The sequence below is a fragment of the Podarcis erhardii genome (assembly GCF_964252035.2).
Source record: "Podarcis erhardii genome assembly, chromosome: 2".
Lineage (NCBI taxonomy): Eukaryota > Metazoa > Chordata > Lepidosauria > Squamata > Lacertidae > Podarcis > Podarcis erhardii.
In genome coordinates, this window is record NC_138498.1 from 32,768,444 (window position 1) to 32,792,967 (window position 24,524).

The window sequence follows — 24,524 nt, forward strand, 5'->3', positions numbered from 1 at the left end:
CCTCTAGCTCTCGGCGCTTATTTAAACAGCCACCACCTCCGGTGGCCACGCCACATGGGCTGACAGCTTTGCTCCTCGCCGCAGTCCAATGAGAGCTGGGGCTGGGCCTCCCGGCGCAGACCCTGGGGCCATGCCAGCCCCCTGGCTCACGGCAGCCTCTCGCCATCGCCGCGCGGAGGAGGAAGCAGCGAGCCAAAGAGCAGCGCCCGCCGAGCACGCGCTGCCCCATACTCAGCCCGCCTGGCCAAAAGCGCAACGGGGCCTGGCAGGAACGGGGCCAGCCAGCCGGCCGGCCTGCCCCGCGCGGTGGCGCATCACATGCCCGGGGGAAGCCTCCCCGCACGCACCGGCGTGACCCGGCCTGCCCTCGACCTGCGGGATCGCCCCGTCTGTACCTTATTTTCGAGTTTCGTAGGGATCCCCCCACGGAACTGAATCCCCCGGGGGGGGGGGTCAAGCCTGGATAGCCCAGTCGCTTAGAGCCTGGCGGTGCTGATAACGCGCAAGTTGCGGGTTCAAGCTGCGTTGCAGAGGGTTGGACTAGATGATGCTTAGGACCCTCTGCGATTGTGTGGGAGCCATTCCTAGGCACCCCGATTTATCAACACACCCACCCACCCCGTCGAGGGCGGGGGGGGGGGAGTTAACTAGTCTGGGCCTGGGATGTGTGAAGGGCCCTGCGCGTGTCCCTGCTTCGTGGTGGGCTCTGCAGCGCCACCCACAGGCACTTCTGCCCCCGAGGATGCGCTTCCTCTGCTCGGCCAGCCCGCTAGGGGAAGCCGGCGCCTCCAACCTTGCGGCGCTGCCTCTTTTTTTCAGCGTCTGGGAAGTAAATTGAAACAAATCTGCCCGCCTCTCTCGGGGGAGCAGATGGGCCGAGGTGCTTGGTGCGCGCTGATGCGCTGCTGGAAATACTCGACGTGAAGGAGATTTGGCTTTCTGGGAGAGAAGTGCACTTAATTCCCCCCCCCCCACCGCCTTGTTGTTGTTGTTGTTGTTATTGGTGTAACCTCGTAGCATTTCCCCCCCCCCCCCCGCTATTGCAGCGAAAGGGGAAGAATTAATTAGGCTGATCTCTCCCTGGCTTTGCCGAGCGCGCGGCCTACAGGGGAAAAAGGAAGCAACTGGCGTCCCTGGGAGCTGAGCGCGGCGCGCTGCTTGCCTCGTTACACTCTGACCGAGTTCTTCCCCCGTCCCCTCCCGACAGAACCCGGCAAATGCAATGTACAAAAGAGAACCACACTTTCTTTAGGGGCCTAAAGTCATTGATTGGAGGTGTCCAATCAGGGGGCAGGGGGATGTAGGAGTGTACGTTGCCTGGCCAATCTGAGAGGCTGTGTGGGTGTTGCTAGGAGATAGGGTGATGTGGTGACTGTATTGAAGGGGATGGCTCTGTTTAGGAAATGAAGCTGATGGTGATGCAAGAAAGCGCCTGTGAATTGTGGCTTATTTCAGGTCATTCACCTCAGAAGAGTGCGAGCTTCCTCGGTTACTACAGTTCAGCCTTTAAAGCAGACTCTGGCTCTGTTAAATGGGCTCCCGGGATTATGTTCTCTCTACACGGGAGTATAGAGTCCCAGGCGACAGTTAACTAGCTTTCCTTACGGTTTGGGAACAAATAATGCTCTCCTCACGGAAGGCATCACGAGCTTTTCTTTGCCTCTCCGGATCTGGAGGGGAGAAAGGCTTCTCGCCTCAGTTTTAGGGTTGAGAACTTGTATGATCTTGTTCTGCTGGCGCTGAGGTCTATTGCTGTCTGCTTTCCTTCGCCTCCTTCCCAGAAATGGAGCGAGCTCTGAACTTAACTCCGCACTGATCCACTCCCACTTGCTTCTCTGAAATGTAATACTCCCTTATAATGCAACACAATAAAGCAGCCACCCATATCCACCTACCCTTCTTGTAAATGCTTAATCTTAAAGTGACTTCTTAGGTTCTTAAGAAGAGGCCTGCTGTCTCTTCTCACAGTGGCCAAGCAGAGGCCTATGGGAAGCACAGAACCACAAAATGAAAAGGAGGATGAACCTAACATCCCTTTATTATTCAGTATGGTCACTTTGTGAATTATATCCTTGCTTGCTCCAAGCTGTACTGTATTTCAAAACAGCATGGTATGGTTTTGGACCAGAACTGAGGAGACCCACACAGAACTTCCCACTCAGCCATGAATCTCATTGGGCAACTTGCCTAGTTGTCTCTCAGCCTAACCTACTTCACAGGCTTGTCAGGATAAATTGGGGAGGGGAGTATCATGTCTGCTTCCCATGAGCTCTATAAAGTAATCCTGTTTAGTTTTTTTCATGTGGTGTAGAGTCATTTCTAAAAAGAAGGAAAACAGCAACTTCCAGGGCCCCGTTATTTCTTTTCTCTCATATTTATCATTTTTATGTTCATGCTTATTCCCCAAAATAAACATCATAATCATGTATTTATTTATATATGTACTTCTTGGTGCCAAAAGAGGCTTTCAAGTGGTATATTAGAATAAGAAGTGTTATTTTATATGCTAGATTGGGAAAACTGATTTCCCAGTGATACTAGTTTCCTTTCCGTTCTTGTGACTTGGGATATTCTATGGAACCCAGCTTTATGGTAACACGACGTGAGAGCAAAGAGGTCATGATTTAAATGGGTATATCCCATGGCCTCTCAGTATCAATGCATATTGTTATTAAAATGATCCATATTTTATTTGCTTGGCAAGATTTGCCACCTGTATCCATCTGGATTCTCAATGTACCACCAACCCAGGCTTGAAGGCTAGGAAGGAGGAGTTGCTGTATTCTATAAGAATCCCTTCTTCTTGCCCAGGTGGATTCTAATTTTGTCTCCCTGCTTTAACTGATAAAGGTGTTGTTTGATCTGCTGTTGTAGAGTTGTTCATCCACATTGAGGCCATCTTGTTTTGGGTGCCTTGGAGTATATATAGCTTCCCCCGACCCCGAGCTTCTCCCGACCCCAGCCCCCAGAAGGGAGCCAGAGCGATGCCGAAGCTGCGCGCAGCTTCAGCATCGCTCTGGAAGCTTGCCGGGCTGGGGGTATAGCTTCCTGAAGCCTGCATTCGCCCCATAGGACGCACACACATTTCCCCCTCATTTTTGGAGGGGAAAAAGTGCGTCCTATAGGGCGAAAAATACGGTATATATATAATTTTTATTTTTATTTTTTTAAAAAAATAATTTTTATTAATTTTACAACACAAACAAAAAACAAACAAACATAACACGACTTCCCCATACCTCCCCTTCACTGCATCCTTGTTTTAAAATTTTTTAGCAATCCTTCATCCATTTTTATATTTAATTCTCTTTAAAATTTTCTTAATCTTAAATTTTTACAGCTGTAATTCTTTATATCAAATCCCTTGACATCTTAACATTCCGAAATTTTACAACAATTTTTGAGATAAGTTTTAAATTTTTCCCAGTCCTCTTCCACTGTCTCTCTCCTCTGGTCACGAATTCTGCCGGTCATCTCTGCCAGTCCCATAAATTCAGTCACCTTGGTCTGCCATTCTTCCAGAGTAGGTAGTTCTTTAGTCTTCCAATACTTTGCCAAGAGAATTCTTGCTGCTGTTGTTGCATACATAAAAAATGTTCTATCTTTCTTTGGAATCATTTGGCCTACCATGCCCAAGAGAAAAGCCTCCGGTTTCTTTGCAAATGTCCACTTAAGGATTTTCTTAATTTCATTATAGATCATTTCCCAGTAGGCCTTAATCTTCGGGCAGGTCCACCAAAGATGATAAAAAGTTCCTTCACATTCATTACACTTCCAACAGTTGTTATTGGGCAAATGATATATCTTTGCAAGCTTGACTGGGGTCATGTACCATCTATAGATCATTTTCATTATATTCTCTTTTAAGGCACTACATGCCGTGAATTTAATACCTGTGGTCCATAACTGCTCCCAGTCAGCAAACATAATATCATGACCAATGTCTTGTGCCCACTTAATCATAGCTGATTTGACCGTTTCATCCTGTGTGTTCCATTTTAGCAGCAGATTGTACATTCTAGACAGATTCTTAGTATTGGGTTCTAACAATTCTGTTTCTAGTTTTGACCTCTCCTTCTGGAATCCTAGTTTCCTGTCCTGCTTAAATGTCTCATTAATCTGGTAATAATGTAACCAGTCTCGGACTTTAGGTTTTAATTTCTCAAAACTCTGTAGTTTCAACTTTTCACCATCATATTCTATAATTTCACAATATTTTGGCCAGTCTGAATCCATTTTCAGTCTTTTTACCGCCTTAGCTTCCATTGGTGACAACCACCTGGGGGTTTTACTCTCCAACAAATCTTTATATCGATTCCATACATTATACAGTGCTTTCCTAACAATATGGTTTTTAAAGTTTCTATGAACCTTTACCTTGTCATACCATAAGTATGCATGCCAACCAAAGTTATTATCGTAGCCTTCCAGATCCAAGATATCTGTATTCTCAAGAAGTAGCCATTGTTTCAGCTAGCAAAAAGCTGCTGCTTCATAATAAAGTCTTAAGTCCGGCAGGGCGAAACCCCCTCTATCCTTTGCATCAGTCAAAATCTTAAATTTTATTCTGGGCTTTTTGCCCTGCCAGACAAATTTAGATATATCTTTCTGCCACTTCTTGAAACAGTCCATCTTATAATTTTTATTTTTCAAGGGTGCACAGTACTTCATGACCACCATGACAACCAATAGACTGTTCCAACAAAGCCTCACACTGCAAATTGTGAGTCACACTGTTGTTCTTGACAGGGCAGGAATATGGTGGTTTGGATGTGGCAGACCATTCATGGCTCCACAGTATGTTGACATCTTCATGGTTTACTTAGAACAATGCTTTCTCAGACTCTTTTCTACCTGAGATACATTTGTTACATCTGAATCATCCGGATTCATGGAGGAAAGGCATTTTCCCTTCACCAGCAGCCTGAACCTAGAGCAGGCCACTCAAAAGGATTGCTTTCTGGTTCAGATGCACTTATGTGCAATCGCATAATGGGCATTAAATACCACAACCCTGCACAGGAAACCTATTGATTGTTAGTTACATGGTTCCAGCTTTTTCTCCAGAATACGTCATGAAATCAATTGTCCACAGCAAAGCCCTACAACTGCATCTGTTCAGATTCACCAGACAGAAGCTCACAGCTTTAAAATTTACATTAGCTTTTCCCGGACTACATTTGTCTCCCAACAAAATAGAAACAACAATAGATCATGGCCAGACTGGTACCCAGGAATACTTTACTAGAGCACAGACTTAGAGGAGAAAATGACAGAACACCCTTGTCACTTTCAGTTTCCAACTGAAACCACTTATATATACCGTATTTTTCGTCCCATAGGACGCTCCGTCCCATAGGACGCACCTAGTTTTTTTTTTGGGGGGGGAAATAAAGGGGGAAAAAATTCTTTTATTTCCCCCCCCCCAAACCAGGTCGGGGAAACCAAACCAGGTCGGGGAACAGCGGTATGACGGCGCTGCCCCTCCCCGCTGTCCCCCGAGCTTGTGGGGCTGGCCGATGTCTGCCCGATGCGCGGGGCGCTCTGCTCCAGGGCGCCCCACGCGCCGGGCGGCAGGCTGCTACCCGCAGCCTAGGGAGCCCTCCGGGAACTCCCGCTGGCTCCCCAGGCTTGCTGATAGCTTCCTGAAGTCTGGAGAGCGAGAGGGGTCAGTGCGCACCGACCCCTCTAGCTGTCCAAGCTTCAGCGAAAGCCTGTATTCGCTCCATAGGACGCACACAGATTTCCCCTTCATTTTTGGAGGGGGAAAAGTGCGTCCTATAGGGCGAAAAATACGGTATATCACCCATGTTTTACAATCCATCCTGAGGAATAACATTGATAGGTCTGTAATTGTTTAGATGCAGCTCCTTTCCAGCCTAAAACAGCTGATCATGACCACTAACATTTGACATAATAGAGATACAGACACACAGATGAGAACTTGTGGCAGATTCAGATGCCATCTTTTACCGATGTCTAGTCTAGCAAACCCCTTCATGGATCACTGCCTTGCCGTGGCGAAGGGGCTTGAATAACTCAGAGAAGCTATGAACTATGCCGAGCAGGGCACCCAAGATGAACAGGTCATAGTGGAGAGTTTTGACCAAACGTGATCCACCTGGAGGAGGAACCGGCAAGCCACTCCAGTATCCCTGCCAAGAAAACTCCATGGACAAAGACAACAGGCATATAAAAGTTATGACGCTGGAAGATGAGCCCCTCAGGTCGGAGGGCGTCCAACATGCTACTGGGGAAGAGCGGAGGACAAGTACAAGTAGATCCAGAGCTAATGAAGCAGCTGGGCCAAAGCCGAAAGTACGCTCAGTTGCGGATATGCCTGGAAGCGAAAGGAAAGTCCAATGCTGTAAAGAAAAATATTGCATAGGAACCTGGAATGTAAGAACCATGAACCTGGGTAAGTTGGATGTGGTCAAAAATGAGATGGCAAGAATAAATATTGACATCCTGGGCATCAGTGAACTAAAATGGACGGGAATGGGCGAATTCAGTTCGGATGACTATCATATCTACTACTGTGGGCAAGAAACCCGTAAAAGAAATGGAGTGGCCCTCATAGTCAACAAAAGAGTTGTGAAAGCTGTACTGGGATCTAATCTCAAAAATGATACTGTAGAATGATCTTGATACGAATCCAAGGCGGACCTTTTAACATCACAGTAATCCAAGTTTATGCACCAACTACTGGTGCTGAAGAAACTGAAATTGGCCAATTCTATGAAGACTACAAGACCTTATAGAAGTGACACCAAAGAAGGATGTTCTTCTCATTATAGGGGATTGGAATGCTAAAGTAGGGAATCAAGAGATAAAAGGAACAACTGGCAAGTTTGGCCTTGGAGATCAAAACGAAGCAGGGCAAAGATAATAGAGTTCTGTCAAGAGAACAAGCTGGTCATCACAAACACGCTTTTCCAACAACACAAGAGAGGACTCTACACATGGACATCAACAGATGGGCAGCATCGAAATCAGATTGATTATATTATCTGCAGCCAAAGATAGAGAAGCTCTATACAGTCAGCAAAAATAAGACCTGGAGCTGACTGTGGCTCAGATCATCAGCTTCTTATAGCAAAATTCAAGCTTAAACTGAAGAAAGTAGGAAAAACCACTGGGCCGGTAAGATAAAATCTAAACAAAATCCCTTATGAATACACAGTGGAAGTGAGGAACAGGTTTAAGGATTTAGATTTGCTGGACAGAATGCCTGAAGAACTATGGGTGGAGGCTCGCAACATTATACAGGAGGCAGCAGCGAAAACCATCCCAATGAAAAAGAAATGCAAGAAAGCAAAGTGGCTGTCCAATGAGGCCTTACAAATAGCGGGGGAGAGAAGGCAAGCAAAATGCGAGGGAGATACTGAAAGATACAGGAAATTGAATGCAGATTTCCAAAAAATAGCAAGGAGAGACAAGAAGGCCTTCTTAAATGAGCAATGCAAAGAAATAGAGGAAAACAACAGAATGGGAAGAACCAGAGATCTGTTCAAGAAAATTGGAGATATGAAAGGAACATTTCGTACAAAGATTAAAATAATAAAGGACAAAAGTGGTAAGGACCTAACAGAAGCAGAAGACATCAAGAAGAGGTGGCAAGAATACACAGAGGAATTATACCAGAAAGATATGGATGGCTCGTAGACCCCAGGTAGTGTGGTTGCTGACCTTGAGCCAGACATCCTGGAGATTGAAGTCAAATGGGCCTTAGAAAGCACTGCAAATAACAAGGCCAGTGGAAGTGATGGTATTCCAGCTGAACTATTTAAAATTTTAAAAGATGATGCTGTTAAGGTGCTACACTCAATATGCCAGCAAGTTTGGAAAACTCAGCAGTGGCCAGAGGATTGAAAATCAGTCTACATCCCAATCCCAAAGAAGGGCAGTGCCAAGGAATGCTCCAACTACCACACAATTGCACTCGTTTCACATGCTAGCAAGGTTATGCTTAAAATTCTACAAGGAAGGCTCAAGCAGTATGTGGACAGAGAACTCCTAGAAGTGCAAGCTGGATTTAGAAGAGGCAGAGGAACTAGAGACCAAATTGCAAACATGCACTGGATTATGGAGAAAGCTAGAGAGTTCCAGAAAGACATCTATGGTTTTCCCAGTAGTGATGTATGGAAGTGAAAGCTGGACCATAAAGAAGGCTGATCGCCGAAGAATTGATGCTTTTGAATTATGGTGCTGGAGGAGACTCTTGAGAGTCCTATGGACTGCAAGAAGATCAAACGTATCCATTCTTAAGGAAATCAGCCCTGAGTGCTCACTGGAAGGACAGATCCTGAAGCTGAGGCTCCAATACTTTGGCCACCTCATGAGAAGAGAAGACTCCCTGGAAAAGACCCTGATGTTGGGAAAGATGGCAGGCACAAGGAGAAGGGGACGACAGAGGACGAGATGGTTGGATAGTGTTCTCGAAGCTACCAGCATGAGTTTGACCAAACTGCGGGAGGCAGTGGAAGACAGAAGTGCCTGGCGTGCTCTGGTCCATGGGGTCACGAAGAGTCGGACACGACTAAATGACTAAACAACAACAACAGTCTAGCAACACTATTACAGGATCTAACAAAGTCATAAGCAACACCAGAGATTAATTCTGGTCATACTGCAACAGACACTTAAAAGGGAGACTGCAGTGTGGAAACAGTGAATTACAATGAAGCAAGATGTTCTGTGCTATGCTATCACTTGTGGACTGAATTGGAGTAACCAATGTTAATCTCTCTACATGGGTTAATTGGCTAATCAATGCTAGTATGTTCGTATTATTAACAACTGATTTTTGTGAATGACCTCTATGAAGAACATATCAAGGTCTGCATCTTTTGCATGCAATTTCTTCACACCTCACTGTTTATAATCCCTGCCCCCAACAGTATGATGGAAAAGAACCCTCAGAGGTATGCTACAATGTTTGTCTGTTCACACAGGTGATAATACTGCTCATATTTGATATGGGTTTGGCAGATCAGTCACCACATGTGGTCAGATCACCATCATATTATGTTTATGGGATTGATTTCAGTTGCTGCAATGAAGATGCAGACAAAATGCCTTGAGGAGTGGAGTCTGCCACATGTCTACTCGACCTTGCCCATTCTAAGCAGAAGAAAGTTAAGTGGAAGGCTCTAAGTGCTGGTTTATTTCACTCTGCATGTCTGTTTTTGGCTCAGAAAGGGCACTGGTTGTCCTCATGGATAACCTGGGAGAGCATGTCTCTGTTAATTCTCCTGAGGGTCTCAGTGACTATTGATACAACCAGCCATGATATCCTTCAGAGTAGCCTGTTTAGCTGAAGAACTGGGGGCATGGTGTTTTGGTGGTTCCATTCCCACCTGAAAGGCAGATTCCAGAAGGTGGAACTAGTAGATTACCTCTAGGTAGGTATGCTGTTGCATTCTACAGGGGTCTGTCTTGTCTTGTTCCCCATTCTGTTTGACATCTACAGTGAGTGAAGTCATTGGTGAAGTCATTGGTTCCGCTCCTTCCTCCTGGGCCGTGTTCAGAAAGTGGTGGTGGGGGATGAGTGTTCAGACCCCTGGGTTCTGACTTGTGGGGTGCCTCGGGGTTCTGTCCTCTCCCCCATGCTTTTCAACATCTACATGCAGCCGCTGGGAGAGATCATCAGGGGGTTTGGGCTGGGTGTTCATCAGTATGCGGATGATACCCAGCTCTACCTCTCTTTTAAATCAGAACCAGTGAAGGCGGTGAAGGTCCTGTGTGAGTGTCTGGAGGTGGTTGGAGGATGGATGGTGGCTGACAGATTGAGGTTGAATCCTGACAAGACAGAAGTACCGTTTTTGGGGGATAGGAGGCGGGCAGATGTGGAGGATTCCCTGGTCCTGAGTGGGGTAACTGTGCCCCTGAAGGGCCAGGTGCGCAGCCTGGGAGTCATTTTGGACTCACAGCTGTCCATGGAGGCACAGGTCAAATCTGTGTCCAGGGCAGCTGTTTACCAGCTCCATCTGGTACGTAGGCTGAGACCCTATCTGCCTGCAGACTGTCTCGCCAGAGTGGTGAATGCTCTGGTTATCTCCCGCTTGGACTACTGCAATGTGCTCAACATGGGGCTATCTTTGAAGGTGACCCGGAAACTACAACTAATCCAGAATGCGGCAGCTAGACTGGTGACTGGGAGCGGCTGCCGAGACCATATAACACCGGTCTTGAAAGACCTACATTGGCTCACAGTACATTTCCGAGCACAATTCAAAGTGTTGGTGCTGACCTTTAAAGCCCTAAACGGCCTCGGTCCAGTATATCTGAAGGAGCGTCTCCACCCCCATCGTTCTACCCGGACACTGAGGTCCAGCACCGAGGGCCTTCTGGCGATTCCCTGACTGCGAGAAGCCAAGTTACAGGGAACCAGGCAGAGGGCCTTCTCGGTAGTGGTGCCCTCCCTGTGGAATGCCCTCCCACCAGATGTCAAAGAGAACAACAACTACCAAACTTTTAGAAGACACCTGAAGGCAGCCCTGTTTAGGAAAGCTTTTAATGTTTGATGTATTTTTTTAAAAAAATTGGAAGCCGCCCGGAGTGGCTGGGGAAGCCCAGCCAGATGGGCGAGGTATAAATAAATTATTATTATTATTATTATTATTATTATTATTATTATTATTATTATTATTATCATCATCATCATTTGGGGTTTTGGAGTGGAGTATCATGAATATGCATGATAATTTTATTGGTGGTTAAGAGCTAATAAACTGATGCTTAGTCCTGGTAAAATAGTTACAGTTTATGAACAATTAATCAGTTTAGGCAAGGGATGTTAATCTGTTCTATACGGGGTTGCATTCCATCCTACAGGACTAGAGTTTTGGTGCGCTCTTAGATCCAGCCTTGTTACTAGAGACCCAAGTGGCTTCAGTAGCACAGAATGCCTTTCATCCGCTGAGACTGGTGCAACAATTGTGACTCTTCCTGGGCAGAGATACCCTGACTAAAACAATCCATGCAAAAGCCCTACTCAAATTATAGAGGGAAGAACTGAGGCATGGCATGCACAGCCCATTTCAATGCTGTTCATACCCCCAACTCATCTTGTGAAACATACTCCCCCTCCCTCCCTCAAGGGAAAATCTCAGTGCTTGTAGTCCATGCCCATCATTCTTGAGAAGCCTTCTGCCACCTTTCCCTTTCTTTCTTCCTATCTGTTTGTCCTTTGGGAAAGGTGGAGGGGTAGGGCGGTGGACAGTGCAGCTGTGCTCTTTTATATACAGAGAAACTGTAGGAACTGTTCAATAAGTGTAGAAACAGGAGATCTGGGAAAATAAAATACTGGAACATATAATTGAGATGTCACTTACTAGGTCTGTTCATATTCAGTGTTTCCTGTTTGTTTTTGTGTATTTTGGGTCTATAAACTGCAATAAAGTTCTCTGTGTGTGATAAACTCTTGAGGAATCTATCTGAAGCATACTGAAACATATATTTATTTACCAGCTCAACATGTAGAGGAAGGTGGTTTAAATACTTTCTACAGTCAAAAACATTTATCAATGAAGTTTGATTAGCAAAATTGGAAATAAGATGAAACTTGACTAGTAACATTAATTACAAAACCAAACATGGACAGAATAGGACTTAAACTTGGTATCACAACTTAATAACAAAATACTGTGCATAATTCAGATATAAAAATTTCTACTTCACTGAAAATCTAATCCTTTATGTTGTAGTTTCGGATTTTGGCCATTCGCTGGGGAGTGTGGGGCTTTCTGGATCGGTTGTAAGATGACTTGTTTGGGTTTTGCTTTGTCTGAACTTCAAACTTAGTCCCTCTGACAGTCAAGGCAGCTGCTGGTACTCTTTTTGTGTGGGCTTCTTCCTGAGAGTCTTCAAGTCTTTTTGGTTCATGGATAACCTGGGATTTCTCTGCAAATCAAAAGGAAGAGAAAACGGATATTATTTTAGTTTGATGCGAATTGCTCAGAGCAACATAAACATATATTAAGTAGTGGAGACAGGAACGTCTAGGGGAGTGGGCAGAACACTTTGAAGAATATCTGCCCACCCCAGTACCCCTATTTGCTATTGCCACCATTCGGAGAGCAGAGCCAGAAGTCATATTATACCACTATTTCATACTATCAACAGCATCTGTTATTGTGGGGACACAACCATCTGTCTATGTATCTAACTTTATTATTGTGAACTGCTTTGAGAACCATTAGGGTTGAAAAATATTATACAAACACTAAAATAAATAATTTTCACTTGCAGTTAAGAAGGTTGACATATTGGTGGGGGATAAGATAACTTTTAAATCCTTGTGATTTATTGCCTATGAAAGAGAAATAGGTTTGGCTTTGCAATTTTTATTTATTTGGATTGTTTTAATGTTTTCTTCTCCTGAAGATTTTTCATCTGATGGGAAAGTGCTGTAATCTGAGGCACAGAGCCTTTCCCCACTATATTCTTAATGGTGTAGTGAAGTATAGATACATCTGTTACTGTATAGACATATCTGTTACTGAAATTCACTGATCAACAAACTTCTTATTAAGGCCACCAACCAACTACATTTTACATTTATTTGTGCGCCAATTTGTTACTTCTTTGTATGAAAGAGACCACTCCATTGTTAAACATCCTGTACTGAAGTGACCAGAACACCTATAGCAAATCCCACTTCAAATCTCATCTTTACCACAAACTCACTGTTTTAAGATTGTCAGGGAACTGCCATCGGAGCCAGAGGGAGAGGGAGGGCTCCAGAGGGATTACGGAGAGCGTCCCAGGAGGGAGAGAAGCAGCCCATCTTTTGGGGAAGGAAATCAGCGTAGCACCAGTGGAGAAGGGGGGCAGATGGTGGAATCGGTGAGGTGGCTCCATGACTCCTCACCGGAGACCAGTGGGGAGAGCACGGGTCCTCCGCTGCCCACACCCTCCCTGCGCAGAAGGCTTCCGCGCAGGGAGAGTAGGCGGAGACTAGGCGTCAAAGAGCTTCTTTGCTGGAAGAAGTTCAAGAAACGCCTACTGACGGATTCTGCCAGCGACTGAGACAGCCACGGGTGAGTGGCTGTCCGGACAGAATAGGGTTCACCCAGGTAACTCAGCCAGGTGTGGCGACGACTTACGCACGAGCAACCCCTAGAACCATTACAAAGATGTATCAGAAAGTGCATGGTAGATATCAAACAAGACTTTGAATTTTATTTTGCCTGATATTCCTAGGTCAGAAAGATGTTTATATTATCAGCTTGAAGGCTTCCATTTAAATACTGTTTTAAGGTGAAGGAGAACACTCTTTCTGGAAATATCAGCTCTTCATCTTACATGGTTTTTTTAAAACTTCCAATTTTGCCTTTGGCTAGGCAGAAATGCAACTATTCAAACATAACTGAATGGATGGATATTTTGCATTTGTGCACTGCATTTCCCAAACACACAACATTTGCGTAATGAATTTACCCAGTCCAGCTCTGTTACGATTATTTCCATACGAAAAATCACTCTCATACTTACAAGCTCAGATTCTGATATTAGGAATTGTCAAGTATAGAAAATCACATCAGAATAAGTTAATATCTGTAAAGCACTTGAACGATGAAAAGTCTTGCATAACAGCAAAGGAAAATTGCATTTGTAGAGCCAGAAAGGAATTCAAATCTGTTGGTTAATATTCTACTCAGACCTCTCATTGTCTGGTGCTTTACCCACATGATGGAAAAAGTGTTGAAATTTTGTCCCATAAGCAAGAGTGAAAGGTAACATATGACCCAATAAGAGCCAAATTTCAGCCAGGACAACTGGACCAATCATAATGAGCTGTAATAAAAGTGGTTCTTCAGTTTTCGTCATCCAAGTTCAAATATTGCAGCACAACATCTATTGCAGTTCTAACTATTTCCCATTTCTCTACCCTTTGGCAGCTTTTTATATGAAGCTATAATTCCCCAAGGACTGGAGCTCTGACCACAAACCATAGAAACCTAATTTTTCTCTCTCCCCACTACTCAGCATATATGTTGATGTTATCAACTTAATTCTGTCAAGAATGCGGTAATTTTCACAACGGATAAGGCAAATCATAGTCTAACAAATAAGGCAAGAGAAGGAGCTGGAAAACATTTGGTTTGTAGTCACTTTTCAGCCTTTCTTCTTCTAACAGCAGCTCTTTGAGGTACTTTTAAAACTCAGGAGATGATCAAAATCCGTGTCAACTCAGTGCTGCTGTTCGTGAGAAGTACATGCAAATAATCTTTTCTAGGTAAAGTCTATTTGTTCACATCTATAATCTCACCAACTAAAATCCCTTTTACACTGCTAAACGCCAGCTGTTGAAAATTGGCCCAAACAAGAATGTGTTAGAACACAGGGAAGACCGCTCTCCAAGTTATATGACTGTTCTGGGGAATAGGGTGTTATACCAATGTTTTCTTCAGCAAACTGTAGCTCTGTTCCTATTGGGGAGGGGGGAATCTTGGGTACTAGACAACAGCTGCAGAGCAAAAGAAATATTTAGTTCAGAACTGTGGCTCAACAACAGTCTGTCTGTTTCCTCTTGCAAGGGAGGGCAGAGATATTTTCCCAGCCTGGACCTCTGCATTCTGCAATGAGGAGAAAGAGTGATAACTAGTTGCTATGGTGACGAGGCCTTGGCCAAGCTGTGCCACAATGGCCATAGTATGAAGAAGGTACAAACTTGGATACTTTCAGTAGCTTGGGCCCACTGCACACCCTGATAAGACCCTGGGATCATGTAAGGAGAGTAAAGTGATATGATAAACTTTTCCCTCAATACCTGCCATTTACCAATGCAGAACTAGATTTCAGTTATAAGCAAAGTAGGGAAGGGGGTGTGGAGAAGGACCCAATTAGCAAGCAAGAATTAGGGTGTTGGGAGGAGAGAAAAGACTGCATTTTTACACATAGACAGTTTGCTTTTAGATTTCATTCTGGCTTGTGAGACTTCTATACTGGGTATAGGTTTTACTATGCTGACACACCTCTTTACCCTGGCTTTTGACACCTGAGGTGTATATTGATAGGACCCACACTCTTTTTATGATTATAAGTTGTTTTAAACCACTTTTAATGTTGTATCAATGTTGTAACCTGCTCTGGGCCTTCAGGGTAAAGGGTGGGTAATAAACAAACAAACAAACAAACAAACAAATCAAGCTATTGGTCCTGCCAATAAAGTAGTAGGAAGGAAACAGGCTTCTTTCTCTGAATAACATGGGTAGATTGTCAAATCTACATTGCATCAATTCTGTGCCCTCTACAGTGTTCCTGAATAAATGCAGCAAAGATAGTTTAGCAATGTATAAATCAACTCAATCTTTTGTATTAAGGCAGAGATGCAACAAGGACACAAAACGGTCCTTATTTTCACCTGTGAGGTGATGGAGGGTGGCATTTTAAAGTCTTGAGATATACACATCACTTGCATCTGCATTTTGAGAGCCAGAATTTCTTTTTTGCATTCAGGTTTCCAATACTAGATTAGGTAATTGGTGTCCTTGCAAACTGCCCGTTGAGTTTCACCTGCTGACAGCATGAAACATTAGGCAAGTTACTGTGACATCTGCATGTGCAAACACTGTTTTTGCTTTAGCAACAGGTTCTTGACCTGCAGTATCTTCAATATCTTCAAAGTCTCTGTCTACTAAATAATTCTGCCATAGCACGTGGGTCATTGCCAACAGCACAACAGCACACATGCCATCCTATACTGTAATCCCTGCTCGCTGCTACAGCCTATAGAAATGCTGCTAGACCAGGACATAAAAATTATCTGCAAGTGTATTACACACATTGCATTTTCAAAGCCCTTGGTAAACATTAACCAATTAATCAAAATCCTGAAGCTACTCGGGAGAGGATTGTTCAATTTGTGAAATTGTCTGGTGGATTCATTTAAACAGCGTGCCAGTAGGGAAAAGATTAAAAGCAAAAGAGATGGTCTAATACTGTAGAGGCAAAAAAAAGGTAGATGAGCTAAGACAATGAGTCAAGAATACAAGAGGAACCCGCTGGATGAGGCCAATGGCCCATCTAGTCCAGTATCCTGTTCTCACAATGACCAACCAAATGACTGTGGGAAACCTGCAAGCAGAATTCGAGCATGAGAGCACTCTCCTCTCTTGTGGTTTCCAGCAACTGATATTCAGAAGCATTGCTGCTTCCAACTATTCAGACAGAGCATAGTCACAATGGCTTGTAGCCATTGATAGCCTTATCCTCCATGAATTTGTCTAATGCTCCTTTAATGCCATCCAAGTTGGTGGCCATTGCTCACTGCCACTGCTGGGAGTGAGTTCCATAGTTTAACTATGTTCTATGTGAAGAAGTACTTTCTTTTGTCTGTCCTGAATGTTCCAACATTCAGCTTCACTGTATGTCCACGAGTTTGAATATTATGAGAGAGAAAACTTTTCCTATCCTCTTATCTCTATGCCGTACATAATTTTATAAACTTCTATCATGCTACCTCTAACTCAGCTTTAATCTTAACTAAAAAGTCCCAAATGCAGTGACCTTTCTTGAGAGGGGAGATGGTTCCATCCCCTTGATCATTTTGCCTGCCCTTTTCTGAACCTTTTCCACCTGTACAACATCCATTTTGACTCAAAAAGATTGAGAGTTAAGAAAATAGGCCAGTTGTTTTAGATGGGATAAAGGGAGATCTACACAAACGGGATGGCAATAATCAAGCCCAGATAAGGGAATGAAGAATTTTAGCAGCATTTTCTATGAGAAAAGAAATGATAGAAAACAACTTCATTTTGACAGAGCAGCAAAATCACACCTATATCACAAGCATGTGAAGCAGAAAATGAGGGGGGGGGGGCACACCATCAAGAGTTAAAGATGTTTAGGAGGGGACGTCAGAAGCTCCACTTCCCATCTTCTCACATTCCTTTCAGCAGCTGTGGGGCAGTCTTTCTTTGAAGCTGAAATGATGAGCATGAATAGCTCAGTTGATTAGAGATTCAGGTGGATAGCCGTGCTGATCTGTCACAGTCATCATAAATAACAAGATGAAAGGTAAAAAAATCTTTTTTTAAAATTCCAGTGGCACCTTTAAGATCATCTAAATATAAGCTTTCAAGGTATAAGCTTTTGTGTGTAATACACTTCGTCGGGTGGCGCTGTGGGTTAAACCACAGAGCCTAGGACTTGCCTATCAGAAGGTCGGCGGTTCGAATCCCCACGACGGGGTGAGCTCCCGTTGCTTAGTCCCTGCTCCTGCCAACCTAGCAGTTCGAAAGCACGAAGTGCAAGTAGATAAATAGGTACCACTCCGGCGCTGCTCTGGTTCGCCATAAGCGGCTTAGTCATTCTGGCCACATGACCCGAAAGCTGTATGCCGGCTCCCTCGGCCAGTAAAGCGAGATGAGCACCGCAACCCCAGAGTCGTCTGCGACTGGACTTAACGGTCAGGGGTCCCTTTACCTTTAAAGGTGCCACTGGAATTATTAAAAAATATTTTTCATCTTTCATCTTGTTATTTATTATGTCAGTTGATTAGAACAGTGGTTTCCAGTTAGGGGTCCAGGGATCCCTGGGCGTCCGCAGAACCATCCCCTCCCTGCCAGAGGACTCACTTATCTTGTTAATTGCACAGTGAAATACTTTCACGGATCATCTAGGCTCTGCTCTTGACCAGACTGCCTGCTTGTTGGCAGGGCCAAAACTTGTGAAAGAGTTGCTGGATGACAAGTGAGCTGGGATTGGGCAAAAACCTCTGACACAGTTTCTTGGGGCTCTTGCTATTGGAGGGGGCGAGGAGAGATAGAGAGAGTGCACAAACAGCTTGCTAGTTCATATTTTTTAAAAAATGTAAGGGATCCCTTCCCTCTGCTCTCTACTTTTTAATTGAAAAGAATTTCTAATTGCTTTCAACAACTTTCAAGTTTAGAGGATTCTCAGTGAATTTGGGGTTCATCTCATCTTGGAAATCTAAATGGAGAAATAGCTAAGCAATTTGCCACTATGATTAGAACAACAGCTAATCCTCTGATGATTTAGTATTGTGCAAAAGGCAGCCTGTGTGGATTTTGTTTTCTTGTTTTCTGTGGGAAGCTATGTGGCTACATTTGGGGGTAGGAAGAAGCAGGTATATGGCGGAATCCTAATGAATTAAAAAGTTTCTTGTTCCTATTGGGTAATCAGCAAGAATAAAAATCTTACTCCAAATAAGTACTGTATTTAACTAATTACTCTATTTAAGCCAGGGATGAAACTTGGGCACAGAAGGAAATAATAATAATAATAAATAATAATAATAATAATAATAATAATAATAATAATAATAGTATGACAAAATGGGAAGCCAACATATGCAGTTACTTTTGCATACAGAAGTATGTTGGCTGTCAAGGGGAAACATACTGAAGTGATTCTTTGAGTTAAGTGAAGTACGACTTTTTCTGACAGGTTCAAAATTTCCCTCTGATCAGTTGAACAACTTTGCATGGTTGTGTATGGTAGCCTACTTAGCAGATGTTTTCACATACTTGGAACACTTTCAACACAAACCTTCAAGGTAGTGATGTGAATATTTTTTACACTGAAGATAAGATTGAGGCGATGATTAAAAAGTTATGGTTATGGACAAGCCGAGTAGAAGGTGGTAGCCTTACTAACATCCCAACACTGGAGACATTTCTGGAGGCCACTGACGAAGAACTGATACCAGAAGTAAAACATTACATAAATGAACACCTGTGTGATTTAGCAACTAGCTTCAGAGATTACTTCCCTGCACCAAATTCTGAAAACTCATGGATAAGGAATCCTTTTGAATATGGTGGTGTACAACTAACAACTTTATCTGCGGAAAAGAAAGATGCACTTGTTGACGTGACTTGTGATGATTCATTGAAATCATTTTTCAAAGAATGTAAGCTGGACCAATTCTGGGTGAAAGTTTTTGCTGATTGTAAGAAGTTAGGTGAAAAGCTTTGAAACATCTACAGTAGTACCTCAGGTTACAAATGTAATTCGTTCCGGAGGTACGTTCTTAAGCTGAAACCATTCTTAACCTGAGGTACCACTTTAGCTAATGGGGCCTCCCGCTGCCGCCATCGCATGATTTCTGTTCTCATCCTGAGGTAAAGTTCTTAACCCGAGGTACTACTTCCTGGTTAGTGGAGTTTGTAACCCAAGGTGTTTGTAACCCAAGGTACCACTGTAGTTCTCTTTTGTTCTACAAAACAAACATTTTCAACATTTTTTTTCATATATGAAGAACTGGCATAGAAATCGGCTTGATGTTGAACCAAATTTGAGAATAAAAGTTGAACCAGATATGGAAGGGATTGTTTGGGAGGGGGGGAAGAGTCATGATTTCTCCCATCACATTTAGATTTAGTGTGTTTTTAACATTCTGTTGGGAGCCACCCAGAGTGCCTGCTTTTTTTAGTATACCTAAAATCCTTTCCTTATTTGGGGCTACAACCACATTTTCTGTATACATAAATATATCTTCTTCTTTGGCGATCACTTGTAGTGATGCTGGATTTTGGACCTTGTATAAGGAGAAATGATAGACACTTTCCAACGTTACACCATTGAGTTGGATTTGTGGTGCTGCAGAGGGGTTGTTTTGTGCTTGTTGGTGCAGCACTTTGGTCTTTTGGGTGTTGAATGATAGGCCAAGATTTTTGTAAGCTTCTGCGAAGGCATTTAGGATGGTTTTGAGGTAATCCTCTGAGTGTGCACACACTGCATTGTCATTAGCATACTGAAGCTCTATGACGGAAGTTATGTTAACCTTACTCTTTGCTTTCAGCCTACTCAGATTAAAGAGCTTTCCATCTGTTTGATATATGATTTCTACTCTGGTGGGGAGTTTCCCTTCAACAAAGTATAGGATCATGGCGATGAAAATAATGAGTTGGGGCAATAACACAACCCTGTTTAACACCTGATCTCACTGTGAATGGTTCACTTTGAGAGCCACTTTTATCTGCGATTGTTGCTGTCATATGGTCACAGAGGAGCTGAAGGATGTTCACAAATTTATCTGGGCAGCCGATTTTCAGAAGGACAGTCCACAGGGCATTACGATTTACAGCATCAAAGGCCTTAGTCAGGTCAATGAATGCCATATACAGGGGCTGGTTTTGCTCTCTGCATTTTTCTTGAAGCTGTCAAGCAGTGAAAATCATGTCCACTGTCCTCCTCGAAGGTCGAAAACCATGTTGGGATTCAGGAAGGGTAGCCTCAGATATTTTTAGATGGTTTGCTAAGATCCAGCCGCAGCTAATAAAAAGATGCCTCAATCGTTTCTGCAATCTGTTCTGTCACCTTTTTAAAAGAGATTGATAATTTCGGCATCCCTAAAGTCTGCTGGGGCCACCTCTTTCTCCCATATTTTTTCGATGAGCTTGTGAAGTTGTTGTGTAAGTTCAATTCCACCTACTTTGAAGACTTCGGCAGGTATCCCATCAGGTTCGCTGGCTTTGTTGTTTTTCATTTAGCTAATAGCTGTACATAACTCTCCCAGATTTGGAGATGCTGCAAGCTCATCTCTAATTTGTTTTTGTGGAATTTGTGAGAGGACTTCAGCAGCTATGGGGGAGTTGTGGTTAGTTAAGGAGATGCTGGTAATGTTCTTTCCAGCACAGAGCAAGAGCTTCTTTATCTTTCAGAAGTTTGGTACCGTCTGTTGAGCATAGGAGGCATGATTTATTGCCATGATTTATTGGCCTATAGATAGTCTTAGGGCTTTAAAGAAACTCTGTGCATCATGAGTGTCGGCTAAGTGCTGGACCTCTTGAGCTTTTTTTATCCACCAGTTTGTTCAAAGGCTGCAATAGTGGATGTTTTAAGCTTGGTCCAGTGTTCCTCGATGTTGTCAGGAAACTCCAAAAGCAGATGGTCCTTAAGAGTCGTTTGGAAGCAATCCCACGTAATAGGATCTTGAAGGGCTTGAGTGTTCATTTTGTGCCTTGGTTTCCTTCCTAAATATATAGAAAGCTCTTGGCCAGACATTCAATCCTAAATATGCATGATTGCATTAAGTTCAGCTGAATTCAGTGTAATTTTAATATGTTAAGAACTGAAGACTTAAGCAATGGCCATGTTTGCACATCACAGTAAACCATAGTTAACAGCTGACAGTGAACATGTAAGTTGCTCTGACTTCATTCCTCCTCAAGTGTGGGTGGAAACAGCAAACCACATTCCCTGGCTTAGTGTTGATCCTCATAATTGTGGATTCCAAAACAAACCTTGGCATCATATTATGACTGTTCAGATTCCACCCACATTAGGGAAGGAACAAAGCAGGAGCCACTTACACATTCATGGTAAACCATTTATTATGGTTTGCAATACTGTGAATGTGCAAATGCAGTCAAGGCTTACAATCACAGTTCTAATATGTACATTTCACTATGCACGGCAAAATTTATTTCTGAGATTTTTTACTCTAATACAAAGAACTAATTCATAATAACTTCACCTTTTATAAAGTCAGCATCAGAATATATTAAAGCTGTGCTTTTATAACTGCTCCAAACAAAGCTCATGTCATGAGGATATGCAATGAATATTTACATTTCTTCCTTGGGAGATTTTTATCAAAAGTGGAATAATGCACTGAATTATATAACTAACTGAGAACAGTGATAGTGTGTCTCTAACAAGCTTACCTGATAATCTCAAAATGGCCTTTCTGCAGCAGTCTCAAAGTTATATATAAAACTAGAGTAAAGGGTGGATGGCTGGTTCCCAGTACTAGAAAGAGTAATTTTCTAATTTTCTAATCTCAAGGAGTAGGAAGTTGCCTTGTCTGTCAAAGAATCCCTGAGCACCAATCTTGGATCTCTATCCAATACCGAGGCTATTGGAATAAGCTCTGGGCACAACATTAGTTCATCTGGAGTACATGCAGGCTTATTGGGATCCAAGAGAAGGGATTGCACTCCCTCCTAACATTGCAGTAGAAAGTCAGTAGGGAAGGACAACATGTCTTTTGGGAAAGTTCTGCAGAGCACAGTTTGAAAACCACTGTACTAGAGTAAGTAGTGGAGCTGAAACTACAGACATCTATTAAAAGGGCATGCGTGCATGTATTCTCCACTCATTTCAAAATTGGCAAACAAAGAGCAAGAACACTGTGGATTGCACCATAAGTAGGGCAGAGGCATTCCAACGTCTACTGGTATAATGCGTCAAGAAACTGCTGTACAGTAACTGACTCGAATATAAAATTAAATAGCCACTTCATTCTATACCATGCTTACCTTGCTCTGTGTTGCTTTGGGGGCTGAGAATAGAAGGGCTTGATCCCATCTCTAGAATCTGCCAGATTTCCTCCAGGGAGCCAGCAGTACCAGATGATGACAACAGGCCTTGCTGGAGTTGGCTGGGACTTTCTTTTGCAAGTAGTTGAGACTGGTGTGGAACTAAGGTTTCATGCCTTGGGGAATCTGCAACATGATTTCCAACAATTGATTTTGACTGAACCTGTGGAAATGACAGAATGCCGTCAGTAATGGCCAGGGATCAATAACATCTGGAAATGAGCTGAAAATATCAAAAGCCAAGGGTAGGCTGGTATGGCTAACAATGTTTCCTTCCTCAGGTTAAGTTTATGGTCTACTAAGACCCCTAGATCCTTTTCACATGTTCTTCTGGAAAGCCAGGTGCCTCCCCCCATCTTTGTGTTTGTGCAGCTGGTTATTCCTGCCTAAATGCAGAACCTTACATTTGTCCCTATTGAATTTCATTCAGTTACTTTGGACCCAGTTCTCGAATCTGTTAAGGTCATCCCAACTTTGTCTTCTGTGGCATTAGCAAAGAATGGTGTCATCTGCAAATTTGATGAGCATCCTCTCAATTCCTTTGTCCAAGTCATTTATAAAGACGCTGAACAACAACAGGCCTAGGACAGAATTCTGTGGCACCCCATTTGTCACTTTTTCCCCAAGATGACAAGGAACCCTTAATGAGCACTCTTTGGGTTTGGTCAGTCAACCAGTTACAAATTCACCTAATGGTTACCTTGTCCAGCCACATTTTACCAGTTTTTCCACAAGTATATCATGGGGGACTTTGTCAAAAGCCTTACTAAAATCAAGATACACTATGTTCACAACCTTCCCCTGATCTACTAAGCTTGTAATTGTATAAAAAAAAAGAAAAAAAGAAATGACATTTGTCTGGCATGACTTGTTTTTGAGAAACCCAAGCTGGGTCTTAGTAATCACAGCAACTTTTCCTAAGTACTCACAGTCTGTTTACTTTTCTGTTCAAGGACCTTTCCTAGTATTGATGTCAAACTCACCAGTCAAGATGGGTTTAAGATGGGTTGGGACATATTTCATAACTGAATGACCTGGAAATTCACATCCAATATAAAGACAAACTAAACTTGACATAACACTACTAATAGCATACAAAGGGGCTAACTACATGTCACATAGAACTCCAATGCTATGGGGCTTACTATGTAAAAGCAGCTTGGGGAGTTAAATATGGAATGAAGAAACAGTGGGAAGTGCTTAGTTCTTTTCCTGTTTGTGGGGATTCTGTTCCAAATTGCATCTCCACATGGTTTTCTGCCAATGGGGTTCAACATTATTTTATTAGCTTGATTATAGCTCCATCTACATACAGCGTGCTTTATTTACAAAGAACAAGGGGACATGTTCCTATCCCAAAGGGTTTACAATGCAAAAATAGACACAAGAGAAAAACAGAAGGTGAGAGAAATGTAGGCAGGGGTAAACAGGTGGAAAATATACAATGATTCCAGTTAACTATACTTCAGCTTAGTTAAAGGAGAGCATTGGGTCTCTAGGAGCTTGTTCAAAAGGCTTCATAAAAAAGAGGAATTTTGGTGAAGGATTTGAAGTAAATTAAGGAGATGGTCACATGGAGATTCAGTTCAGGGAGGTAGTTCCATCCATAACAGGGAGAATGGTGAATAAGGCAGAGTTGTTTCAGGGAACACAAGACATTTGGGTGCCTAGAGGTGAAGGAGCTGGATGATTTAAGATCACAGATAGAGAAGTGTTTGGACATATGTGGGGCTGCCTCTGAAGATGATTTGGAAACTTCAGCTGATGCAGAATTTGGTGGCCAGGTTGCTCACCAAGGCAAGACAGTTTGAACATATTACACCAATCCTAGCCTGACAGCACTGGCTGCCAATTAGTTTCTGGGCCGAATTCAAAGTGCTGGTGTTGACCTATAAAGCCTTACATGCTCAGGACCACAATACCTCAAGGACCACCTCTCCCCATATGAATTGCAATCATCATCTGAGGCCTTTCGTCATGTGCCTCCTCCACATGATGTGGCAACACAAGAATAGGCCTTTCTGCAATGGCTCCATTTGTGAAATCCTCTCCCCCTTCAATATACATCTTTAGGCTCCAAGCAATAATGTTCTTTTTCAACCAGACATTCTATGTCTTTTAATGTGGGAGGAGGGGGTTATGGGTTTGTTTTGTTCTTGTTTTTCACGTGTATTTTGTGTTTTTATTTTGTATTTTATGCTGTGGACTACCCTGAGGTCTTCAGATGAA

At 43.1% G+C, this 24,524-nt stretch overlaps 1 protein-coding gene across 8 annotated transcripts in view; it reads right to left on the minus strand.

Annotated features, from left to right (window-relative positions):
• Nucleotides 1–11,439: 11,439 nt before the first annotated feature.
• CCDC57 (coiled-coil domain containing 57) overlaps nucleotides 11,440–24,524 on the minus strand; it is a 63,896-nt gene continuing 50,811 nt past the window's right edge. For 7 of the 8 annotated variants that reach the window (XM_081850700.1, XM_081850703.1, XM_081850702.1 and 4 more), the window contains 2 exons: nucleotides 22,236–22,458; nucleotides 11,440–11,904 (listed from right to left, as the gene is read on the minus strand). In XM_081850700.1, the coding sequence (XP_081706826.1) occupies nucleotides 11,690–11,904; nucleotides 22,236–22,458 (438 nt within the window). In that variant the 3' untranslated portion in view covers nucleotides 11,440–11,689. Of the gene's footprint in view, nucleotides 11,905–22,235; nucleotides 22,459–23,224; nucleotides 23,330–24,524 lie in introns of those variants that run through there. The other variant, XR_014153585.1, reaches the window with a different exon arrangement.